Source organism: Charadrius vociferus, unplaced genomic scaffold (assembly GCF_000708025.1).
Source record: "Charadrius vociferus isolate BGI_N301 unplaced genomic scaffold, ASM70802v2 scaffold806, whole genome shotgun sequence".
NCBI lineage: Eukaryota > Metazoa > Chordata > Aves > Charadriiformes > Charadriidae > Charadrius > Charadrius vociferus.
Window position 1 is genome coordinate 1,890,564 of NW_009649038.1, and position 20,210 is coordinate 1,910,773.

The window sequence follows — 20,210 nt, forward strand, 5'->3', positions numbered from 1 at the left end:
ATCACTACAAAATCAACAGTATTAGGATGCTGCACCTATTAAAATTATACAAAAAGGATACTACTAACTAAGCTTCTACAGTCTTGATAACAGTTTGCCTCTGCCAAAACCAGAGGCGCTTGCCGCCCAAAGGCATGACAATACCCTTTCATTCCCAAGCGTTGAGAAGCCCCTCTTTGAGCTGCTGGCTTGTGTCACGTTTGCGTTCCTGGCTTCCTCCCCCAAGAGTCAAGGGCTCTCTATTTTTAGAAAGGCAGGAATGAGAAGAACCATTCAAAGATAGTTGGAAAGCCTTTTTTTTTTTTTTTTTCTTCCTTACCAAGCTCCCTGGTATTCTCTACATTGGGACAGAAATGATTCATGGTGAGCAACACTAGTTGCTCTAAATGGAAAACAGCAGAGTGGGTATCTTTGCGGTGGGCAAGTTGCGAATATTCTCACTCCTTTCCATATATCCTGATAAGCAAAATGCACCTTGCTTCATATTGAACAACATTAGAAGGCAGCATTGAAGCCTCCCAACCCAACGAAGTTAAGCACAACATTTTAAAATGAAGTTAAATTATGATTGACAATTAATTAGGTGATCGCTGCTAGGCACTAGAAGCAGATGCATTGCCAATTTAGTATATTGCTGATATTTTAGCTCCTGAACAAATGTTTACAGGCCACAAGAGTATGTCTAACTCTCTGAACGCCTATATTCCAATTAATTTGGCATTGTGCACACTGTTTGCAGTTCTGATATTGTCTCTACGTTACTCAGAAGAGTTTTGCTTCACATATTCAGAGACTCAGTAACAGCTGGTTTTTATCCATTAGACTAACAAAGTGATAGAATAATGAATTAGATTGCAGTTTATGCTTGAATATATATTTTTAAGAGTTGAAAGATAGTCCTTTCAGACCTGTATGCTACCAGGAAAGCTGTGCTCAATTCCACCTCAGAGAGATTCCAGTTTGCAACTCCCTTTTTTGTTCTGAGGCTGTCCCACTGGTTTCACAGCTGCCACAGATCTGTCCACTTGCAGAGACGGCAAGCCAACTCGTTGAATTTGATTGATGTAGCAGTGTCTCCACTACGAATATGACTGAGCCAGGGAAGATTTGGAAGTTCAAACAAAATTACGCATTTGGTGTAGTCCTGAATTATTCACCTGACGGTCAGGAAACCTGAGTTTATTTTTAGCTATTGCACAAACTTTTTTTGCCTTTCTCTGTAAATTGATCATTACTTGTGACTCAGTTTCCCAACTGGCAGGACCGTCCAAACGACTTGCTTCACTAATAGCTGTCAACCACTTGGACAGGGCTTTCCATTTCAGAATTTTGAAGAAGGGCAAGGTTTTCTTATTGCCCACAATTTCAATGCCTTTATTGTACACTGTTACAAGGAATCACCTCTAATTAGATAGCTAATCCCGTCTGTTCCACAGGCTTTCCATGCTGCCTCTTCATTTAAGGTTTTTTGTATTTTGTCTATTCCATCCACAAAACACCAGACACTGGCTTTTATGGGTGGGTTGTGAAGAACAGATAGGAAGGCAAGTAATACTTGCATTTTGCAGTCCCCCAAAACGCTACGCAAAACTGACTTCCCCCCTGCCCCAGTCCATGGCAACTCCCCAAACTATTGTTGGAGTTCCCAAGAGTTCCTAAAATGGGACTCAGAGGACAGGGAGAGATGAAACTGTTGCCTTTCTCACTCTCCCATGAAGTGGGCCAAGCCTGCTGAAGCGAACCAGTCCACCAGAGAAGCCAGGCTACGCTCCCAGTGGCAATACCATGGGATGCCAACAATAAACCCCACACATCAGAGCTCAGGGAGGTACGTGCACATCAGTGTGCCTCTCAACACATTTGTCATCTTTCCTGCCTCTCACACTCCCTACAATTAAATATGAGGTTGTGGAAAGTGGGACACACAGAAAGGGAAGATTTGAGCCTGAATGCCTTTGGTTTTGTACTTTCCTCTGTAGTCCCAAAGCCTGACTATTCATCTTGTTCAAGATCTTGTTTAAGATACAGTAGGTTCTGCTGATGCTCATATAAATCCTCTCATTTTCAGTCCTAAAGGAGATAATTTCTCCCTTGCTACAAGTCAATTAGCTTAATAACAGCTCTCCTCACTGTAACTTGGGAGAGGTAAAAATTAGAGGAAAATAATACTTACAACTGAATGCATACAAAGATTACAATTATTTTAAGATCAATCAGACACAGGGTCTAAACCATTAACCATCTTCCCTCTTGATCAGTACTGCTGTGACCATACGGAGAACACACAGCTGGCTACACATTAGTTTCATTGTTGGGCTGTCAACCACTTGAAGGCTTTCACCAAATTCCTCTCCACAGGGCATTTTCCTTTTTCTTTAGATCTGCAGACACATAGTACTTTGGAAGGAAGTGCATGTAAGTGCATGTAATGCAAATACTGTATTCTGTTCTGTTTGTTTTTCTTGAGGGCAGAAAAGGTATGGAACATTTTAATGAACTGTTGTTTTTCCTTAAATATTCATCTTGTAGGATAGCAACGCTCCCAATCTGTATCATCATTCAAAGGATATTTTAGGACTGGGTAATGTGTGCCTTCTACAAAGTTAAACTGAGACACCTTAATTTTTACTTATGCTACTGGAAAAGGAGAGCATACAATATTAGACCACGTTTCTCATCAAAGTTGCAGCCTTATATTAAGAAAAATCAGGTTTACTAGATTACTTGGATTTTAGAATCAAAATATACCTTCCACGTTATCATTTGAAAACTAAACCAAACAGAAACAAATTGGAATAAACTTTTGGAAGAAAATCTAAAAGAACTGACAGAAAGCAGATGAGATATACTCCTTTTTGTATTGTTTATCTGCAACATCAATATTATTATTATTATTATTGAAACTCTGCACTTAGAAAAACAGTAAGCTTTTCCATATTAAAAAAAAAAAAGAAAAGAATAGAACTACTAGGTCTGTCCTGTTTTTGGCCTGTTTATCTTGTCCAGCATGCCATCTACAGAAGCAGATGGCACCAGAGATATGTATGAGGAAAGTACAGGACACTCTACAGCTAGGAGGTGTGTGAAAAACAATCCCCTATGAAAGTCTTCCCTGCTTTCAAGGGTTACATAAAGCATGGGAGTCTATATGGAATCCATACCTTACCAATGACTACAGGCATGAATATCAAATCAAATTTAATTCTGTATTTCAAATCTTGGTAAGTTCTTGTTGTCAAAAACACTACCTTGGAGGAAGATCCAGATACAATTGTCATTTAAAATCTCATCCTCATTTAATTGGCTATCCTCTGGTTTTCTGTTTCAAGACAAGTAACAGGAGTTCATTGCCTAGGTACTTCATGCAATTTCAAACTTGTTTCTGTTTTTCGTCTCTTTTCAAATATAATCAATCTTGATCATTTTGATTTCTCTTCCAACTGGACTCTTTCTCAGTCCTTCATAATCCCCTTCAGTAAAGTGCTTCCAGTTTTGCACACAAGATTGAGTCTACAGAGTGTTCTGGATGAACTTGTACCATGGATTTCCACAACTTCATTATACAACTCTCTGCATTTTTTTCAACTCTATTCCTTCCACAGTGTGTCAATGCCTTAACAAATAAGGAACATGTATATACCTACGTATTAACCCACTACGAGGAACGACAATGGGAAAGGAAATGGGAAAAATCCCACTGACTTTGCTGAGCAAAATGTGCAGATCCACATGTTAAGCTTATCGATTCGTGTACATTCCACGGAATCCAACTATACAAACTCACAGGTAGGAAGCTTTCTCTTCTGTTACTGGGATATAACACGCTATTCACAATAATGCCTTTTTAAATTGCCTTAACTATAAGCAAGTTATTTTGTCGGAGAATGAACTCGTTTTCCTATTACCTGCAGCACAGAGTAAGCTAACAAACCACTTGCGTCAACTTCGGATGCTGGCCATGCTGCCTCAAGGAGAACAAGAGCTGCTCAACATGTTTACCTCTTACTCTGTAGCCCCCATCAGCCCAGTGGGACAGGCGAGTGAATTTCAAGTGTTCATCTGACAATAGCTGCTCTAATAGCTCATCTCTAATAGCTGCTCTCATGAGAGAACATGCACATCATTAGAGAAAATGCTGCAATATGTCGTGCTGCCCTTAGCAGAATCCTACTCCAGTCACAATTTTTACTTTTCCTGGAAAGATGAAGGGTGCATAGCCTTTATGTTTCTGTATTATCGTAACACGTATAGCTTATTCACCAAGACAGTCAGATTTAAGTTCCTGTCAATGACTGAACAGTTCTGTTATAAATCAAGTAATTTTCCAATAGATAGCCTTAGTTACTCAGTTAATCAAATTTTGGTACTTAAATCCACTGCAGCACATGCACAAGCTAAAAGGAGCTTATTGTCTCGGAAGACTTTATTCTATCAGCGCTTTTTGAACTGTTCTGGTCTCAGTTCTTACCGAGCGTATTTTATTGTACAAGTTCCACATCGACTACCTACAGAAAAAATGACCATGGCACAGACAGGTAACTAGCACAGACACATTTTCATAATGAAGCAGTACATATGTACATTCCTAGTTGCAGACAAGGAAAATATACAGTGGCAGACAAAGAAATATTCAAATAGTTTTTATAAAAGCATGTTCAGTTCAGCTATGTTTAGTTTGGCTTGGTTCTTAGGTCTAATTATTTTCAGAGTGGTTCAGAAGTATTAAGAGTCCTGTCAGTATTGATGGAGATTTATTAGCACACCTGACAAGAAATGATACACTTGATGGCAGGGTCTATACCTACCTCATCACTACATATAGCGCAAAGTTTAATTGTTCACTACCTTCATCATTGACAAGCCATATTTAGGAGACTGGTACAATTTCACTCTAAGACATTTCAGAGAAATTTGTTCTATTAATTCAAGAACTTCACTGAATATTGCAGGCAGAGAGAGACAAATCTGCAGTAACTGAAGATTCTAATAAGTTTATCAGGAAGAATACTTGCTAAAAAAGTACTGTGCTAGGAAAAAAAGTAACAATGTGAAATAATAAAACAGAGATCTGTTTTATTATATTTTCCTTGTGGCTTTGCTACAAAATTCCCTGGCTAAAATGCTCCAAGTCACACAACCTCCCTCTAAGTCCATTATCCAACCGATAATGTCGGGAAAATAAAGCTGATGTACTAATACTACAGGGATACCGAAGGCTTCTTTTTTTTTTTTTTCCCCCTTTTTTTCTGTAAAACATTTTGTGCAAGATCCTGATATAGTATGATCTTGCCTAAGGGCTGCTGAAGTCAGCAAGATCTCTAACAGAGGACAGACATAGAAAATATTATTGGAAAAGCAGATAGTGTGTTATATTACTACTAAGGCTCTTTTTCAGCTTGGTGGCACTTCAGCATTCTAGATGCCTTATGAACACAACAGGCATAGCTGTCAAGATCACTTTACAGCCACCATCAGATCGCAATCAAACCAGCAGTGGAGAGACATAAATGCAGACGCAATAAATACAGCTTGCCAACCACAAGACTAGCTACTCCAACAAACCAACTCTCAGTTCCCATATAAAATATAACTAGCAGAGATCATTTGCAGAGCAGGATTTCCTGGTGCTTTTCTTACCTGCAGGACTTCTGCCTGCACAATGCCCTGGGAACAGGGCAATAATGCTGGTTCTCATGTCAAAAGCTTACAGATGCACATACGGTCCTGTGGGGTTTTTGTGGTTTATTCTGCAGATTGTGGTTGATCTGGCATACTATAAAGAAGCAGAGCCTCTCTCGCGAATAGCTACCATTACACAGCCAAACCACAAAGAAATTGTGGGCTTTATTCTTAGAGGCATTTATTTCAGTGTAGGGTACTCAGTTTCTGAAGCCTCAGCCTAGTAACTTGCACCTCAGAAACTATATTCACTTAAGATCAGATACCCAAATTAAACCAGGAAATGGAATGAAAGACTTTGTTAAGATTTACTTTTAATTTACATGCACATTTTCCATTTTTGGAAACTATTTATATACTTATTACTGAGAATATTATTTAGCTGCCATTGTAACAACTCCTAGGTAATGTTTCTTCTTCTTAGTTCTGCATCAGTGAAAAATAATGTTTAGAAAATGCCTCATAATGGAATTTTTGCATCCTGTGAAAAGCTGGGTGTTTCACATTAAGAAATCCCAACAATTTTGATGAAAACAGAGGAAAGCTTATGAAGTCCAAAATGCCACTTCATAATTAGACAAATTCCTAAAGCTACTTAGTTTTCATTTCAATGCCTAATCTTTGCCCAACTCTGACTTGCAAATTATGGTATAAACACATGTAATACTTAAAAACCACAAAGATGCAAACCCTAATCTTTAAATTGATTACATGCCAGGCTAACACTCAGAACTTTAGCAACCATTTATAAGCAGATGTTTAAAACCAGACGCATCATCTTTTCAAAGGCACTCCTTAAAGGGATTGCAACAATTTGTCTTGGGCCAATTTTGCCCTAATGTTCATTTACAGTTTTATTTAGAAAACAGTGCATTTAACTTCTGTTCTTTTAGTATGTATTGTATTGGGGGTATCCTATTTCTCAAAACTAGGCGATCACACAGTTTACATTGCGATGCATAAATCGAAGACCTATTGGTAATATATAAAAAGCCGTTACTGTACTCACATTCAAGGCTGTTATGCTGGCATGATCAAACTCCTATGATTAATACCAATAACCCTGATTGTTTCACTGCTTATCTCGTCTTCCCCTGCATTCTCTTCATTCTTTTAATTTGACAGGCTTATGCCTCGCACAACCATAATAAATTTTGCTGTTTCCCTACTGTTGTAAGACAGTAACATATTTTTTGGCTAAGTTGCGGCCACGTTTCAATATAGAATACAGTTTGTCCTGATTCAAAATGTTGTTACTATATGTCTTCCTCTAAGTCTCACTCGTTAAGCTAGTAACTCTTCGTTAAAATCCATATATTGCGATGGTACCAATACCCTCCATCCAAGGAATTTTCCAGGTCTCACCTCTATTAACGTGCTGTGCCTGAAATGATATATATCATCAAAGTCAGGACTGGGACTACTGCCATCCTCTAGAAGGGAGACCACATGTGTGCTGAGGAAGTGAAGTTTTTACTTCCTAATTCTGATGTATGAACATGAAAAAGGAGAACAAAACGCAGTGATTGCTCTCAAAGAACCAAAACTATAGTCTGAAAGAATCTGAGGCCTGAAAAATAGACCTGCATATAAATTGCTGAAGTAGTTGACGGAAGCTTTTTTCCTTTGGACTTCCATTAAAGACACAAAGATATTTAGGCTATTATTCCAAAGGATTTGACTGGAAATGTTTTGTTCCCTTTGGTGTTCTCAAAAAAAATTAGTCCTAGTGATTACATTAGTATAAAACATGAGAATTTTATTTATATGACTCATTTGGACTTCAGATCAAAAACTCACCTAAAAGGTTGTCTAAAAGGTCAGGTTTGATGCAACTGACCTAATCCCACGCCATGCTGCTCTCTTCTGTCAGTATTCTGTAGTTTCATAGCCTTGTTTGTCATTTATTCTTCCATTAAAAATAAGGTTAAGCAGATGTATTAACTACGTGGTTCTTTTACTCGGATCTTTTCAGTTAAGCTATTATCAAGCAGCAAGTGAAAATTCTCAAAAGAGATCTAAGCACAAGCACTCCTTGCTTCCAACTTTCTCAAACCAATGAGTGCTCCCACCATTTCTGATTAGGAATTTGGCAGAGTAGGAAAATGGACTTCACCTGAGGTACGCAGCTCATAGTGGTATCAGTTCTTAATGCTTGAATTCTTTTTAAAACTTTTCTTACTTCATGCAAAAGTAAAGAAGAACAAGACAGTTTGCTACCTCTGCATTACTTGAACAGAACACTTGTCAGAAAAAAAGTAGAGATTATCTTTGTACAACGAACAGAACATACATAATATTAGATCTTAAATTAATTAACTGAAAAAACAGAAAAGCTCACTGTGACTATCCACTACGATTTGGGAGACCCAGCTGAGTAGCCCAGAAGCCTTCAGTAACTTCTCCTTTAAATAATTTTTTAAAAACATTTCAAAATTACACTGTACTTACTGGATTGAGAACCACTGTGAAGAACAACTCTCCTCCTTGAATACTTTTGTCTAGTTCCTTTGGGCCTCCAGGATACTCTTTGTAGAAAATTGTGTGGGTGAATAACCCACAAGTTTGCCTAGGAAGCACCTGAATTTATTTAAAAAAAAATAATAATAAATTCAAGAGAAATTCACAAACCAAAACTGTTTATACTTTTAATGAGATAATAAATGCCCAACAAGTAACACACACAACTGATAATGTTCCTTTGTGATAACTGCTGGGTAGATTTGGCATCACAACTTTGCCAAAAGTCAATAAAGATCTAGTTGAATTAATACACTGACACACCAATAAACAGTGCTTACTGAAAGCAGTAACGTTTTTATTATCAGTGAAATCATAATGTTCAAAAATTAATCACATTTTGTTTGAAACTGGAGATTGATCTCAGTTACAATTCAGCAACCTCCTCAAACTAATTTTATCCATAACACCTGATCCTAAAAACAGGTATCTGAAGTCTGGTCAAAGATTTCTAAAATTTTAAAATAATTTAAAACACAATCTGAAATATTATCAGCCTATATTGTATTAGTTCCACATTTTATTTGAACTAAGTCTTTGTTGCAAATTTAAACTGGAATTTGAAAGTCAATATATTTTTTTTTTTTTTGGTATTAGGCATCACCACCAATAATAATTCTAAACTATCACATGATGAATTTTGCTGATAATGCTCACACTGTAAGAAAGATCTGCTTCTCATTCAACCGTGCTAGTTTTGTGACACCAGTTGCAATAAAAAGTAGGATAAAGAAAATATTCCTACAAACATGCAAAGAACAAGTCTTTTGAATAGCAAGAACTAATAAATGCAGTTAGGTTTTCCAGCAGAACTTCACATTATTTTCTATCAATTTCAGAAAATAATTTGCTGGAGAGTATTTAAATGATGTCTATTTTTTATGAAAAACCAACAGCTGAGTATTGATGTTCATGTATAATTCTTGAACTGGGATTGTTCTCAAACATTTTAATCCAATTTAGAACATTTATTATATGATAGCTTAAACTTTTAAAGCATACAAATCCCTTACTTGACACAGACTGTAGTTTCATAGATAGTCTTTATTTCTCGTAGTTTCATTTCTCAACATCTTTTTTGTTATGTAGAGGATCCTGTGACCACAGATCATAAATTCTGTGTTGTCAGAAATTGGATGGAATTTGTACGTTTGCTATAAACTTGCACATGCCTTTTAAAAACCTTTGGATTTCACTGATGAAATATGAGAACAATTCTTCACAGAGGCAGGGCATGAAGCTGTACTGGATGGGAAATGCTCTGGCACGTCTTACACAACGATTTTATTACTGAATGTATTCATCACTATAAGCCTGCAGATGTAAAATATTAATGCATTTTGCCCTGGAGAACTGAAAGCCTGAGACTCCCAAAACAGGTGGTTTTATACGACTGTTCTTGGAAATAGAATTTTGGCCCCACTGTCCTTGTGTTAAATCTCATTACGTGTCTTCAAATGGCATGTTTTTACAAAAATTTATGAAAGATTTTTGGAGGTTCGGAGAGTCAATCAGTCTTCCTCAAATGCTTCGCGCCCCCTGAGCATATCCACAACCCCATTATTTTACAGGCAGCTATCGCTTCGAGGAGAACAAACTGTAGCTCAAATCTGTACAGTGTCAATTTTTTTCCTGGATGTCTGGAGATAATTTTAGTTTGCTTCATCCAAAAATAGATCAAAACTTTTAAATATTATTATTTTGCTTAGAAAAGTGGTATCCATGGCAACTCGAGGACAATACCAGAATTCTGTTTAAGCTAAGTGGCAGTCTTGTGCTAAGAAACTTGACCCTCCAAAACCGCTCATTGCAGCCAGAGGGATAACACAGTAAGCACACTAGGATCTCTCCCATTCACCGCTCACCTACACGCTCCAAAAGAGAGTTACTTGAGAACATACCATCAAGCATTTTGGAAAGTTGTTTTGAAACCCTTCTCAGATAATAATGACAAAATGTGAATCAGAAATAGCCTACGCCCCGGTGACCAGATGGTATTAGCATAACGCCTTCCCTGTCAGTTGTGTATAACCCCTTTTGGCAAACACTGCTGTCAGCGAACAGCGCTGTGAATTGTGGAATACAGAAAAACGGTGTGATTTGACTTGTAGCTGCCTCAACAGCGCAGTTTCATAGCCCGGCGGGGGAAGTGGGGTGTGCGTGTCTGCCTTGCCTCCAACCCTCTCAGCGTTTGCCCCGCATGCAGACGGATGGCCTGGGCTCAGAGCCTAGCTGTGGAATGAAGCAACAGCGCAAAGCACAGTTCACATTTCTGTATGGCAGGAAGCAAAACGAGGGCAACTCTGCACCATGCCAATGGAAGAAAAAAATATTTATGCACCAAGATCCAGATTCTCAGATGGCGTAAACTGGCAAAACTCTTTTGCAGTTAATGGTCCTATGCAAATTTAAAACCTGCTAGAAATCGAATCCATAATATTCTGTTAGAAGCTGCGAAGTTGACTTTTTCCTTGAGATCTCTGAACCAGTATCACAGTAGGACTAGAACAGTTAACAGCCTGTTAACTGTTAACAGCCAGGTGCCTGGAGCCCACCTTCATCAGCAGTAACATCATCAGCAGCAGACTGATTTTAATTAACAAGACACTGTGAAATATATCTTGCTACTTATGAATAGCAATATGTGCTTCTCACAATGTGAACTTTCAGGATACTGTGCTTTTCTGCTTAAAAATAAACTGCTCATAAAATGGTAGAGTGGTTGCAATATGAACATCATATATACAACTCACCATGATATTTTTGTGGATGAAGCCTCGTCTATACCTTGCAGGCTTCAGATGCGGGTATTCTTCTGTGCTGGTAACTCTGATATTCCAGACCTTTTTCCAGGCATCATAAAGTTGAACATGTACTGGATAGACTCCAGAATGGTGTGGAGCCACAGCGTAGCCCAAATCAGTTGGAATACCATGTTCCTAAAACATAAAACAATGACTGCTTTCAAAAATTTAAGAAACTTGTTGTTTTGGCATTTTTCAAATCCTTTGTGAGAGATCAAGAACAGGTCTGAAGTGCAAATAATAGTGATATTAAAATATGCTGATATGGAATGGAGATGGAAGGCAGCGTTGTGAAGATGAAATGCAGGATTTTAATACAAAAGCCTTTTTAATAAATATTTTTATAAGTATGTAGGGAAGAATGATATAGATGTCTTTTATGTTGATTTCTTCAATCAACATTAAACAGAAAGCTGCACTCTTCAAGGAATCTGCTCACAAACTAAGAATTCAGAGAGAAAATTACTGGCACATATTCAACGCAACAGGTAGCATTTGGCAGTTACCATAACAAAAGTGTGATTTCCACTACATGCCCCTACACAATTACTTGGGATTGTTAGCGGAATTTCACAGAGACACTGCATTTCCTCTCTAGTCCAGTTGAAACATAAAACCATATTAAAAAACAGCTTAATCATTTTGGTGTCATTTTAAAAAATGAGAAAAGATAACCACTTGTAAAATTCTAAGGATAATAGGCAGATGTTGTAGACTAACCCCATTTGTAATACATCTTCTGTTTTTGCAGAATCTTGTCATTTATCTTGCTTACATACCGACCTTGCTGGTATTACCTTCTCTTGACTTTTGATATATTTTCTTTCCAGTTTTTGGTTTCCAACATACACAAATGACTTTTGACAACTTTTCTACTTTCTTTCAGGTTACTTTTCACAGAACAGTATATAGTAGCTATTTCTTTGACACGCTGATTAGCAGCATACGCTGTCCATAAGATGATGTTGTGTTGCAATAGTCTAGGAAAACTGTCTTTGCATGACCTTTGAATTCTGTTTGAGTTTTTTTATATGGTTTGCATTTTTTTGGTGCCCTGGTCATCTTCACCATATCTTCTAATCATACTTACATGCAAAGGTAAGAGTTGGTTGATACCTAGGTCTCTTCCTTTGAATAAACTAGTTACTAAGGAATATGAAAAACCTCGTAAGTCTTATCTTAAAGAAAAATGGATACACGGCCTTAATGAAATCATATTTCTTCATCTTTTCTGGAACAGGACTGGACTACTGCAGGAAAGCTAATGTACTGGACTTAAAAAGCTTAAATAGTCAGGAATCAATATCAGACGTATGTGTTATAATTTAAATATGACAACTTTACTAACAGCTCAAAACGAAGCAAACTCACAAAAAGCAGTGCTTTCTTCTGCTCTGAAAGAACACCAGAAATAAGACATTAAAGACGTGAAGCCTGCAAGGGAGGAAAGCTATTTTTTTCTCATTAAAGGGCTACTTTGAACCTAGTGCAATGACATGTGTAACAGACAGGTATGGTTTAATCACAGTGGAGAACCCCAATTTTTCTATACTTAAAATACTGGTGAAATTCTTATTTCCCTTTAGCAACCTATGGCACACGTAATGGGGCATAAGATTTTACCACCCTGATGCAGCTTTTGGAATTCTTGTAAGGCCACACTGCTCCTGCGTAACATTCAACCCCCCCATCAGCGACCCCGCTGCCCCCAGGAAGTGCGACAGCTACTGCTTTCCAGCAGGGGTGCACCATGTGTCATCTGCCAAAGCAGGAATGAGTGAGATCTGGCATATCGGTTTTACTGCATGGGGAGATAAAGAATGGATATGCCATCAGTTACACAGCTTTACACTATTTAATTCCATCGTAGATATTTCAATTCCTCTTCATTTTATCTTTCCTACTTCCCTTAAGCATCCATAAACATCAGAAAGAAAAATCTTTACAAAACATGTAAGAAATTGCATTCTCTAATGTCCCACTTGATCTCCATTCAGCTATAAACAAACGTCTGATTTATAAGCGTTTTTTCCTCGTTTTATAATATGCAGTAATAAATACGTAATTAAAATCTTTCATTCTAATTATGAGCCTATCATCTTCAATGTATCAGTGTCTCCATTATTTCTTAGTGACTGTAATTCCCAAGTTCAGCATTTCACACACAATATACACATTCAGTTTGATAATGCATGAGGCATCACCAATTTCAGCCTCTTTCAAAAAAGCAGGATACTTATCTGTGTTATTAATTTAAATGTTGTAAGGAAACGAAACATAATGAGTAGCTTCATGTCTGTATGTCTATACATAGCTTTGGACATTAAAAAAACATTTAGTATAAGGTATCTGTAAGTATTATGAGCGTTGAAAGTAGTGAAGAAAACAGAAATTGATAAAGTTACCTAAAACAGGTTTGAATATGAATTAGTCTAATAACCTACTTCAACGGTTACATACTGTAGACCAATCCCAGATGACTTAGGTCACACCAGAACTATAAGAACTAATTTAATTTCCAGTGGAGCTTGCAACAGTACACAGGATCATAGAAAAAAAGGGAATTTTGGACACATGATTTTTAAATTTTTATGGTTCTAACTTCTACTGAAATACTTTCTTAAAAAGAAACAGTAGAACTGAGCTGGCCTGTACTCTCTACAACTACAGTTTACTATAAACTTGGTAAAATCTTTGCTTAAAAGAAAGCATATACCTTACTTACTTAAAAGCAAAGTTTTAAAATACAAATTTTAATTGTTTGATATACAAGGTCTGTACCTTCCTCCTACACTCATTGACACAAGACCATCAGCACACTCTTTTTTTGCACTGCTATTTCAAATCCCCCTGCTCTTTCAAGGAACAAAGCCATTACCTGCCAGCCAAAGAGCCACCAGAGTGTTTTGAAAAGGGAGAAGGAAAATTAGGCTGTTGGAAGAGTAGATATAGTTCAGCAAAAAAGTTAGGTTTGCCTGGAACATTTCTTCAGACAAATATGTACTATGTATGGCAGTTTGGTTGGGTTTTCTTGTAGAAAATTAACTGTAGAGAAAAAGTATGTCTGTTTCTCTAGTATCCTCAGACCTAAAGATCTGGCTTTGTTTTTTCTTATATTCTCACCGAAACTTTTTTTTTTCCCCAGAGCTTTGCTGTGAATAAATAATTAGTAAAGGCAATGCTTTTCAAAACAAGGTTTTACAAAGCTGATCCAAAGGAAACATGTAAGATGTTATTAGGTATCACTGCAGAAAAGCATCTTTGAAAATGTGGCATACTTCATTAATCCTAACATGCAGTGTTTTCATAAAGTCACTTAACGTGTTTTAATGGAGTATTTATTCTTTCAGAAAACTGGTGGTTTTTGCCTAATCTTAACAATGGGTTATATGGACAAATTTTTATTTAGGAAAATATTGAAATAGAAGAATTTTCATCTATATTGACTTTCCAAAATGGGAACATATTAACTCTTCCTTCTGAAAGGAATTTTCCATTCAAAATTTTTCATGAAGTAATACAAAAAAAAATCAAACTTCAATTAAGAAGGAAATCCAAACTGTAGAGAAACAGAATTTTCATAGCACAAAACTGAGTGACTGCAAAAAGCCCTTTATCAAAACTTTTTTTTTCAATTCATTGAGATTAAAATAGGAATAATGGTTTCTGGAAAGCTAAATTCAATATAAAATGCAAAAATATAACTCACTAAGGCAAATTTTTTGTTGAGGATCATCTGCTCCACCAGTGACGACTCATTGTGGAAGAGGTGAGGCTGCATGTGACTCCACATATGGGGAAACCACCAAAACTCATCTACAGACCTCAACAACAGGTCATCGCCTTCATCTTCCTCTTCAGTGCCTGGGGGGAAAAAAAAAAAAGTTATCTCTGAATTAAAGCATCTACTTTCATTATATTTTTTACAAATGTTTGAAAATAGAGGAAAGAAATAAGCACAATAAAATGTGCCCATTTAAAGTACTGAGGATTTTAAATGTTTCCAAGTACATATTCCTTTCCCTGAAGTAATTATAGCTAAGTAGAAGGCTGAGGCCCCTGTTTTCCCAGCATTTTGAATGCATGGTGCAACACTCTCCTCACATGCATTTGCTATATCAGTAACATCAGTAGCTAAGGGATGGAATCAGAGAAATTCTATACAAGACAGTTTAATACAGAGTATTAATGAAAATGTTGCCGACTCTCTTCTGGTATTCCTTACCCAAAGTAAATTCACTCCCCAATCTCACTTCTTTTCCTTTCATTACCTATGATACGTGGAAGTATTTTTTCCAGCAGCCTTTTCAAGATATATACATTTACTTTTATAATTGCATAATACAATTACTTTCTCTTCCCTGCTAATTCCTACCTTTGTGATCATGGCCTATTCAGGAGTTCCCAGAAATCTGAATCTTTGAAGAGACTTGAAGGGTGGCTGGAGCTCACCGAGACATTTCTCAGGCCCCAGGCCTGTTTCTTCAGACACTCCTCTGTCTGTTCCTGAGGATGCGGTGTGGGGAACAGGCCCTGCAGCCACCTCTAACTGTGGCGCTGATGAAGAGGAATCACTCGGGCAGCAGCCTACGGCCCTGCCCTTCTCCCCCACCTCTCGAGCTGCAGCTACAGCAGGGAAGAAGTCAGTGGCGAGGCCTATCCTCAGACCCTGAGCCGGCTGGCCCCTTTGACGCTCATAAATCCTCCCAGCCTGCAAGAGAAGCAGCCGCACCACAGCTACCCCCTGGGCCGGGCCCCTGCTCCCCAGGGTGTCGGCAGCGGGGGCTGGCTGGGACCCCCAGCACTCCAGAGGCCATCTGCGTAATGCGAGGGCAATGACAGCCCGCTCTCAGTGCCCGGGCCCGGGCCTCGTCTCTCTCTAACCTACTCGCACAGATTCAGCCCGGGTATCTGACAGCACCTCCGGGATGGCAAGTGTCAGGATCTAATGAGCTGGCAGACCAGGACACCCCTTCCACGCCCAGACATTGATCCTAGTCCCAGTGCACTTTTAATGACAAAGTCCTGTCAAAGGCAGCCAAATTTAAATAACCCCTTAATAGGCTGCCATTCAAAGACTGTATGAGCTGAACTTTGACAACCTATAGCTTAACACATCTTCATGCTGTGCCTGCTTCCTGCTTTCCTGGTTTTTCCTACTCCCAACAACCAACACAACTTGACAAATCCTTTCTCTCAGCATTTTGCAACATCTATTCTCCTTTTCCAGTCTTTTAGCAAAAGGTTCAGCTCCGATGCTTTCTGCATCTGTATGGCCACACTCTCAATAGCCCTATATGCCCTTTACTTTTTCCTCTTTCCTTCAGCAAACCTCGTCTGACATACCTTCACTGCAGTGATTTTATTCCTCATTACCTCTGAGGGAACTACAGCAGTGAATGAAAAATACCAGCAGACGTATGTAATGATGTGTCAATATTTGTAGGATCATTAGATTTCAGGACTCCATGCGAGTCCATGGGGCCCTGTGTGATGTTCACATGCTAAAAAAATGGCAGGAGTGCCTGACGGTCATACAATAGATAGCCAGATCGGGGAGAGGAAGCCATATCAAGCAAGGCAAAAGCCACAGCAAGGGATGGGCTGCAACAGAGACAGGCTCAACTCATGCCGTTTACAGCTAGTAACGGGGCCGGGCTGTACTACAAACCACGCAATACCTTTGCCTAATCCTACTCAGCCAAACCCAGGAAACCCACACTCATTTTCCTTCCAGAGCATCTGAACTGTCAACTGAGGCAAAAGAAATGGTCTGGGAAGTACCTCTGCCTGCTCAGACACTGGCAGGTGACAAACTTGGCAGTCAGGACCGTTTTGCTGGGCCATTCTAGGCAAAAGAAAGGGGAGGAAGGGTGGGAATGGATGGAGCAAGTGATGTCCTGAATGTGAAAAAGTTACGGCATCTCAAGTCTCTCTGAACTGTGCAGGTGACACCTGGATTGCAGGGGACCTTTACCAAGTGTCGCTGAAATCTGCTGAGCCCAGAAAAGACCTGTGGGAGAACTGTGCAGCCCCAGCTGCTTTCCTCTCCAGCTCTTCAGCTTTAAATAACAGACTTGTTTCCCTGCCTCTTCTCTCTTTAGTATGACAACTAAGACCGACCAAGGTGCGCAGCTGAGCATAAGAAAAGGAATGCTCATCCCTCTGCTATGTAACAGGCCCGGCAGTCGAGCATATTCAAACTCTGTATATCTTTCCTTAGTTTTGAACAAATCTGGTTTTGGCCCCTAGTCTCAGCTAACATGTCACTTCACTTCCCTCTTTACATATTAATATCCCTCAACTATGACATTATCCTGTGTTGTCTTTTGCCTCTCTTTTCCAGGCTCTGAGGCGGTCCTATTACGCATGTGTGTATTTTTCTTTCTGTTTGTCAGTAGAGAACACCTTCTTTCTTCTATATCCCATCTTATTTAATACTTTATCTTTTATTTCTCGCTATTTCTACAGTGGTTTACGTATAAAATAATTTTAGTGGGTAATATATATTGCTATTATCTCTACTGTAGAGATCAAACTATTCAAAAGGATAAACTGTGGCAGCTAAATAGATCTCTCAATGAAGTCAATAGAAAATTTCATTTCATCGGTGGAATTTACCTATCAACAACAGGTTGGAAGGAGCTGAATTCTAATAAAAGGGGAGGATGAATTCAATCTGTTCCACACTGGCACCTAATGCAGGCACTGCAGCTCACTAGAATTCCAGCCCACCTAAAATTACCACCAAAATTCTCTTTGTGCTCAGGAAATGGATGCAGAGAAAAATCCAGTTCACCGATTCTATGTGCCTCTCCACTTCCTGGGAGAGGTTCTGTAGCGAGCATCTGAGCTGGCTCAAATTGAATGAAATTAAAAAGAAGCAGTAAGAAATGTATTTTATTCCACCCTCAGGATTTATTTTACTGTTATCCAATATGTAACATGTATAACCCCTACAGAAAGCTGTCACGCCAAGCTTGGACTGCCTCTTGCAAGGCCTCCTCCTGGCCCTGGCCATTTCTGCCAGTCCTGGCTTGCAGGAGGAGGAGGAACATTCCTCTTATTCAGGAAACTTAGTAGTCTCACAGGACACTTTTCTGAAGGGCTTAGTCCTTTCTCTTAGAAACTACAGCCTGGCTCGCCTATTTCCATGTCATTGCTCTACTTACTGGACTATTAAGCGAAGAAGGAGCGCCACCTCCTTCCCCCCCTCTCCCCTTTTTTAAAAAAGAGAAATGTTGCTGCAAAGAGGTGTTTACAGACTCTACCTAAGTGGTTATTTCCAGACAGACTACAGCTCAAAACAAAGGCTTAATCTGACATAATAACTTTAGGAGAAAAATTTGATTCAGCAAATCACACAAATATATGTCCCAAAGAAACCTGGAAAAAAGAACAATTCGATTTTTTAGTTCTCCTGTTATGAAGGAAACTCTTCTCTCTACTCAGACCCTTAGTCTCTATCATTCCTACTTTCCTCATGCTACAAAGAACACCATCAAATGAAAGTGATTTTAGTATTTCATTCTTACCTGTGTGATAAAATTTCCCTGAAAATCCCAGGTTGAAAGTAAAATTTGTAATCTGAGCTCTCAAAAGACTCTGAGTGTCAAGCAGGGCCTGAAAAAAAAAGAACACCCCACCATATAAACACATTTGTAGAAAGTGACACTTGGCACAGAAATTTAATGTAACAATATAAATATTTTACAGGCATATGTATTTTCAAGGGGGTTTGTTATTTAAAAATAGCTCTTTATATATGAAAAAGAGGTCATAGATATTTTCATTACCATTTAAAGACAGCATGCAAACTCCACCATTTTCCTCATAAAGGTGACCAGCTATTAAATACCATTTTACTCCCTGGATAATGACACAGGAAAACAAAGGCACATGCCAGAGAAAAGACCTTCCACTTATTACTCGGTAAGCCTGGGACACAGCCAGGAATGAAATTCAGATCTCTTGTGCCCCCGACCACTGTTCCATTCACTGGGGTGAACAGTGCCTATTAGAATGTTTCTCTAGACGAGGTCAAGTGCATACACAGCATTTTAGTCAGGTTTCAACATTACTGGCAATGAAAAAAAAAAAACCAAACAGAAAGGCAATGAAGCTAAATGAAGCCTATTCCACATCAAAGACCCTTAATCCTAAATTCCCCCATATTCTGACTCATATCTCAGACAGTTAGCACACTGGCTGTCAGCATACAGATACTTCCACTAAATTAGTACAAACAAAAAAACAGCATGCAGGAAGGGGAAAGCTATTATTCATCAGATACAGCTTCACTCTTTGATTTCAATACGCTCTACCTGATTTGTCACTTCCAAGATTTACATAGTACTTCCAGGAGTTATCTCCCAAACCGTTAACACTGCTGTTGTTCGCTCTTTCAATGTTCCTGGCGTAACAAAGACACTCTAGCTCTCCAGTGCAAAATAAAACTTTGCAAATTAAGAACAAAACCGAAGAGCAAAAAGCCTCCTCCAAAATGAAACTTGGAGTGCACATTCCCCCAACCAGCCTGCCTTCAACTGAGCAATTGATATTGGGTAATTTAGGAACACATTGGACTCTGATTCAGAGATTTGTGACACTGTAGACAGCACATTAGAAGTGTACAGCCAGCTACAGCACACACACATTTGGAAACAAGCACTCATGCACTACCTTTGAAAGAAAGGAAAATATTTATACGTCAAAGGTCATAAAAGAATTTTCCAAATAAATATACATTACAGCGCAATGATTTTACTAAAGTAACACTAAGCATGTTATGAAAGGAGAATGTATTTAAAAGCATAAAAATATTAAAATCACTGGAGATTTTCAAAATTTTACAGGCATAGTAAGGCTCCCCACTGTTGAAATTCAGTGACAATTTGGTGCCCTGAAAAATATGAGACAATAATTTTAATTACGGTTCCTTTGAATTTTTTCATTATATGAGTAATTCATCTACAATTATTTTTTTAACCGGAATGCCAATGACAACAAAATGTTAGCAGGAAAGTTAGGTCCAGCTTCAGATATAGGCATTGCATAGTCAAGTTACAGTTCCTTAAAACATGACCCATTTTACAGATCGAGGCGATATCCACCTTAGCAGAGAAACTTTTGGGCACACAAGCTCTTCTTCAGGTCTTTTCCAGGGCTCACCTGTATTGGTTCCAATAAAAGTACAATGTCCATCTG

At 38.5% G+C, this 20,210-nt stretch overlaps 1 protein-coding gene across 1 annotated transcript in view; it reads right to left on the bottom strand.

Annotated features, from left to right (window-relative positions):
• NDST3 (N-deacetylase/N-sulfotransferase (heparan glucosaminyl) 3) overlaps nt 1-20,210 on the bottom strand; it is a 59,974-nt gene that overhangs the window by 19,103 nt on the left and 20,661 nt on the right. The window contains exons 2-5 of the mRNA XM_009887889.1: nt 18,539-18,626; nt 14,713-14,867; nt 10,953-11,138; nt 8,131-8,259 (exon numbers count right to left, since the gene is read on the bottom strand). Coding sequence (XP_009886191.1) covers nt 8,131-8,259; nt 10,953-11,138; nt 14,713-14,867; nt 18,539-18,626 — 558 coding nt within the window. The remainder of the gene's footprint in view (nt 1-8,130; nt 8,260-10,952; nt 11,139-14,712; nt 14,868-18,538; nt 18,627-20,210) is intronic.